Source organism: Varanus komodoensis, unplaced genomic scaffold (genome assembly GCF_004798865.1).
Source record: "Varanus komodoensis strain SLA01 unplaced genomic scaffold, ASM479886v1 scaffold6_1, whole genome shotgun sequence".
Lineage (NCBI taxonomy): Eukaryota > Metazoa > Chordata > Lepidosauria > Squamata > Varanidae > Varanus > Varanus komodoensis.
In genome coordinates, this window is record NW_025336345.1 from 1,734,079 (window position 1) to 1,740,404 (window position 6,326).

Below are 6,326 nucleotides of genomic sequence, written 5' to 3' on the forward strand. Positions count from 1 at the left end.
CCATAAATGCACTTAGCTGTGAAATCTTTCTGACAGCAGATGCCTTTCAGGCACAGAGCCCATATGTGTAAATGAACAGACGACCACTTGAAGAATAGCTGTTAAAAGTATAGTAACTTGCTTAGTATATTCTGTGTTGATGCCAGTGCATCACTGGTATTGATATGGAGTTCAGTACTGCAGTGGATATTACTCCCTTTTGGTGTTGAGGCCCCATAATGAGCATTTTGAAGAGACTTCAGGAATAAGTAGGAATCTACTATAAGCATAGGCACTCGGAGGTGAGGGAAAGGTTCCCATCAAAATTCCTGAACATGGTTCCTGAAATGAGGCCCCATGCAGGTGCCAAGCTTATAGGTGTGAATGTACAGGTAACCACTCAAGGAACCACAGGTATGGGCAAGTAACCTCTTTTTGTGTTTTGTTTTAGCCTCCTATCGGAGAAGAAGGTGGCCACAAGAGATATCCAGCAGCATTGGGAGTAGATGGAAGAAAGCGTTATCCATCTCAATCTTCCAGCAAACCAATCAGCCAGACCCCATCCAATCAAGTCTCTGTGTCATCTAGTCAAGTCCCCACCTCATCTAGCCAGTCTGTGCAAGAGGATGCCAAAAACCTGAGCCAGCCACATGCTGTTTCCACAGCAACTGTGGAAACTCAAACAATGGGGAAGTAGAGATAATAGAACTTCCGATGGAAAGGGGGCAGGGATGCACAAGGGAGTTGGAATGTGGGTGCCTAAGACCAGGCTGCTTGCGGGAGGTGGGGGACTGCAGCGCACACGATTTCTCTTGTTGGCTGGAAAAACAAGATGATGATCCAAGGTTGAAAGCATCCTTTTCCTCGCAGTGATTTTAAGTCAGTGATTGGAGCCAGATCCTCACATTTTCACGTCTTAGCGCCTTTTGGGGGTAGGGTTGGGAAGGGAGAGATTTTTATAAATATATATAAATATATATATATATAATATTATATATATATCAAGTTTTAAATTATTGATAGAAGTTTGTTTGGATAAACCAAAATAATTCTGCATCATGCAGCCCCATGCAATCCAGTTCCTTCTCATCCCACTGAACACTGAACAACTATGCAGCCCACTTCATAAGCTGGAAGAGTGGGCCGGACAATATGGTTCCATTTGGAAATGGGTCTTTGGCTTTCCAGGCCCAACAGGCACCTCCCATTCTGGATATGACAATGCACAAGGAGTCCCTCTGCCCACCATCACAAGTGTCACTTCTGTTACAGCTTCCTCCTATGCTGCTCACCTTTCCATCATAGACTGACTACTGGAAGTCAACCAAAGGATCTTGGCCGAATGTTGGGGCCCACCTTGCATTGCGCCCACCCAGTACCTTTCGCGTGATGGGTAGAACATAAACTTGCACAGTATCTCCCTTCACATAGGAATGCTGAGACTTTGCTTAAACAGCTTTCTCTTAAAAACAAAAATCACAAAAAACTTGTTAAAAAAAGTCTTTCTTTGCTTCCTTCCTTGAAAATAATAAGTTGCCTTATTGTGGAGTTGGGAACTTGGAGGCATCCCTGACTTCTTGAGCAAATTTGGGAAATGGCATCTGCTTGGGACTCAGCCAGGCTGTGATAAGTCTCTGTTCCCCTATTCATTGACTCCTGCCTGCAGTGGCTGGTGATCTCCCCTTTGACCCAGCTCTGTGATCAGCATCAGCTGGAGCAGTACTGTTGACATCTGGTTAAATGTTGGTTCAAATCACTTGGACAGTTTTATCTCTGGAGCACGGGGTACTGGGACACTTCAGTCTAAGTCTTCTGCTATTGTGTGGTTGATGCTGATGTAAATGTATCAACTGTTCGAGTGCCCTTCCTGCTACAGCAAGTACACACGCTATTGCCTCACTCAGACCTCCAGGTGCACTGCCGTTTTCCTCCCACCAGGCAGGCCAGGAACTAGCCTGTTGATCTCATGAATTATTCCTATCCCAGGGCGGGCAGGCAGGTAGGCAAGCAAGCAGACAGATGTACCAGGCAGTGGGCTAGGCACGGAGAGGATCCACAGGTGTGTGCTCTTGCTCTTAACATATATGGTTGAAGAATGTGTGTACAGAAAAATCAGCTTTATAGCAAACAGGATGGGATTCTTTTGTGTGTGGTAGTTTCCAAATCAGAGGCAGCTTGCTAAGTGGTAACTTGCCTATGCAGGTTTCCATTCTGTATATTCTTACTTAATTACTGGCATGCGAACCTGCCTTCCTTCCCTGGTTGACTAAGCCAATGAGGGCACAGCTGTTTAGGCTCTTCTCTGGCTACAGCTACTTTGCCTGTCTTGCATCACAAAATCACTTCATGTCCTCTCATCCTGTGTCCTAGAACTGTAAACAAAGCACCATGCTTGACTTGGCTGCTCTTGGGTTAACTGCTGGAACTAAGTCTGAGACGATTTCACAGTGTGTGCCCACATGGCTCTTAGCATCTTAAAAGCATCTGGTACTGGAGCTGTGGGAGTGAATGTCAGAGCAGACGGAAGCATATGTGTCTGGACAACTTGTTTCTGACAACCTGCTTTGTTGTTTTTGTATTTTGTTCTCTCCCTGGTGTGCTATTTCTAATCAATTAGCAGATAATTCAGTAGGGGAGGGAAGATCTGAGATTGCTTGGTCATTAGACCATTGCAGCTGGTCGTGTGACTTTGAAAAAAAGAATAAATGGTAGCAGAGACAGTGCAGTGCCATTTATTTAGTTCTACACATGCAATGGCTAGGTGCCAAATAATTCTCTTTGGCCCTTTCCCCCACCATAATGCATGTGCAGAAGGCAGTTTCATGATCCTGTGGGCTGAATTCATCCTCTGCCTATAGTTCTTCAACACCTAGAAAAAGTAAACTACTCTAGAGGTGTGGAGACTGTTTCCAATGGATGCAAGGCCATAGGGCTTGGCAGGGCAGGGTGGAGGAGGAGAAGTCTTCAGTACTCACATGCGTTAAGAATTGGCGCTCCAGGCATGTATCTCCGATCCTGAGCATGCTGCAAAGTGTGGTTATGAGGCCTGTCAGGAAAGGACAGTGCACGCCCTGCAGTTAGCCATTTGGAGCAAAAAAATGGTTACTTTTCAGGGGATGTGATGACACAGCCATTAATTTATCACTCCTCTTACATGTTTTGGTACTACAGATGTAGATAATTAAAGAGATGGGGCTTACTGCTCATGGCCTGTTTTGTCTAGCTGATGTTACTGCCTTTTAGCTGTGTCACGCATGCTGTTAATGGAAGTTTGTTTTGGAGCTGTCTTTGAGTGACCATGCTGTTAAAGCACGCCCTGTGGTTCTAGCACAGCCAAATAGCAGCAAGATCTTTCTTTTTTCTTTCCTTTTTCTTTCCTGTGTCAGTTGTGACTCTGTTATTTCAAACCCTTAGCCTGTTACTGTATGTACCATTAAAAGGCATGATTTAAAAATGCACCAAGCATTCCACGGTTTCACTAGATGTGGCAGAGTACCCACTGTAAGCTCACTGTTGCAACAGCAGAACCATGCTAACATGCACTTGATAGTTAGGAGACTCAACCTTCTCTGGCTTTCAGTTTTCTCTAGTCCTTTACACATGGCAAGAATTCAGTTTGTACGGATTGGGACACTAGTCATATCTTCACCACAATTTGGGTATGAAATAAGGGAAAATGTATGGAAAGCTGTTGTTTGTAAGAAAGGAGCAAATGATCAAAGTCTTTTTTTTAAAGCAAGATCAACCAGTGGAATTCGGTTTAAAACTTTTTTCTTAGAAATGGTCGAGGAAGTTGCTTGAGAGCAAAGAAAACTTTCATGGTGCAATAGAGGATTCTTGCAAAGTTTAGATCACTTAAGAGGGGGCATAGGTTTTAGGAAGATAAGGCATTGGCACAGAACTGTAATCTGGCTAACAATGGCACATTGATTCTTCCGTAGCTGTCCCTGAATTAGAATCCCAAGTATCTTTTTTACTTTTCAAAACCATCTGAAAATACTTGCCTTTTGAAAACATATGTATAGGTCACGGACTCTCCAGCACCATCTTGAAATGGAGGCGGTAGCATGTGCTTGTAGGTCTGTTAACTCTTAGCAGGCGTATCCAGTGCCTTGGCTGCCAGTGCCAGAAGATCACAGCGCCAATCCTTTAAAGATGGCATTTGTTACATTGTGCTCTGCTCATGGAACAATTGTCATTTTCCATGGCTTTGGTCCCCTCTCCTCTCCCCCCCTACCCCCATTTTATGTATATGTATAAAAACAGGGAATAGAATTTGGCTTCTTGACTCAAGGTTTTCCAGCAGAGAAGATGGACTTTGCCATGACCACTCTTTGGAAAAAGAATAAATGTGAAAGGGATTCCCTATGTTGTAATAATTCTGTTTCTACTTGTACCTTGGTTTTCAAAACAAATTCAGCAGATGTGGGTATCCTATGCTGTCCTAATGTGCAGTGGTAATATCTTCTGAGAAGCATTTTTTCTTAGTTGTGTTGTAAAAGCTATCTGCTGTTGCCTAATGTCTGAGGCTACCATTAAAACACATAGCTTGTGTTTCCCATTGGGAACACTAAAGCTTTCCTATCATAGGCAGAAGATACCTTTGTCTTGCCATGCTGGATAGCTGGTGTCCTAACATCCTTACATCCAAGTCTTAATGAGGGGTGTAAAAACTGGTTTAGGATGGTCAGTGAAAGTGACCTTTATTAGTAGTAAGTGTTGGTGCTTTGTCTGTCCTACCCCCTTTTACCCCTTCCTTTTCTTCCTCCCACCTTTGCAGTTGTGTTTGTTCAAAGTTCTGTACTTTCCCATCTTGCTTCTGGTTTGTTGGCTGATTCTATGTTTAGCATATGACACAGTAACCTCACTATTCTGCCATGTGTGTTTAAAATAGAGGGATGGGATGGGAGGCATCATTCAAGCCTTGTTTTTCTTTTGGTTAAGCATAAACAATCAAATCTGTTAATGCAGCAAACTCTGCCGTGCTCTATTATCTCTCCATATGGATCCTCTTCTACAACATAGATGTGTCAATAACTTTTAAAAAATCAGCTAGGTTTTTAGAAGGGATGGGTAGCTACATTGTTAAATGCCTCAGTTATTTTTTTAAATCAATTTCATATATGAGTGGTTTTATGGGGGGTGGTGGGCAATTTCATCTCAGTAACATGGGTTTGGACAAAGTTTTTGTTTTTAAATAATTCTAAGGATAACATTTCGTTTACATTTTCACTTTCTGAAGACACTTGAACATAGGACCGATGTATCTGTGATGAGGACACCCTATGGTTGGAAGCATGTAAAGGGCATGTAAAGGGCTTAACCATTGCTGTATGGTTTTAGACTTGTTCTGCCAAGTCTGGCCTTCGGTTGCCCTCTTTTTGTTTATTTCCTTAATGATATTGGTTCTTGCATCTATTCGTTCTCCCTCCCAGAATTGGTTCCTGTATCTATTTGTTCTCCCTCCCAGAATCTTGGTTCAGCAGGGTGGCCTGAGCCACTGACATTACTTGGCTAGGAATATCAGTGGCCTTAGCAGAAGCTTTTGCCCACCAAAGCCTTCCTGTTGTAGCATTACGTGGCTGTGGAGCAGGATTGGCTGTCTCCTCTTCAACCTCTCTCATTGTTGGCTTGTCCCTGCAGTAGTGCACTATGTGATGATTGGGATATGCAGCCTGTGAAACTGTGACTTGGAAGTCAGCATTGAGCTTTAAATGGTGAGGGTTGGAGTTTCATTCGTGTAAAGTCTGTATTAAGCTGCTAAAAAAAAATTGGATGAGCAACTGGCAAAAGATGCAATGATTGTTTTGTATAGATGTCTTATAACTTCGTCACAGTAGAAAAGAACATCTGTTTGGTATTCTTGCTCTCCCTGAGTGAATGAGTGAGAGAGAATGTGTGTGCGCATGTATGTGTATGTGTGTGCTCCAACTTCACCCCTTTTGCTAAAAACAAAACCCCAAAAGTGTTTGTAATCACTTTCAGCTGTATTTATTCTTGGAAAACTTTAAACCAACTGTTACCATATATCACCTGGGAGGGAAAGATCTTGTTAGTATGGCCCACCGTACACAATCCCATCTCCTGTTAATAGTATGTAATTCTTAACCCATGTGCTAGGATCATCATCACATTGGGGTGGGGGGGAGGGGAAGGAAGAGGAAAAAACTGTAAAATACTTGAATGAGAGCCTGTATTATAAACAGTAATATTATTCAGAGTATCTGCTTTCTAGGCTGATGTGACTCATTATTCTAGTAGTGCTTTAGTCCTTTGTAATTTGTGGTAATTATGCTTTTTCCTTTTTAATACAAAAATGTATAAAAATAAAAACCTCAAAAGACCAT

At 42.7% G+C, this 6,326-nt stretch overlaps 1 protein-coding gene across 11 annotated transcripts in view; it reads left to right on the top strand.

Annotated features, from left to right (window-relative positions):
• The window catches only part of LARP1 (La ribonucleoprotein 1, translational regulator), a 137,656-nt gene extending 131,331 nt beyond the window's left edge, over nucleotides 1–6,325 (top strand). For all 11 annotated transcript variants that reach the window (XM_044451039.1, XM_044451030.1, XM_044451033.1 and 8 more), the window contains one exon: nucleotides 431–6,325. In XM_044451039.1, coding sequence (XP_044306974.1) covers nucleotides 431–676 — 246 coding nt within the window. In that variant the 3' untranslated portion in view covers nucleotides 677–6,325. The remainder of the gene's footprint in view (nucleotides 1–430) is intronic.
• Nucleotide 6,326: the final 1 nt, after the last annotated feature.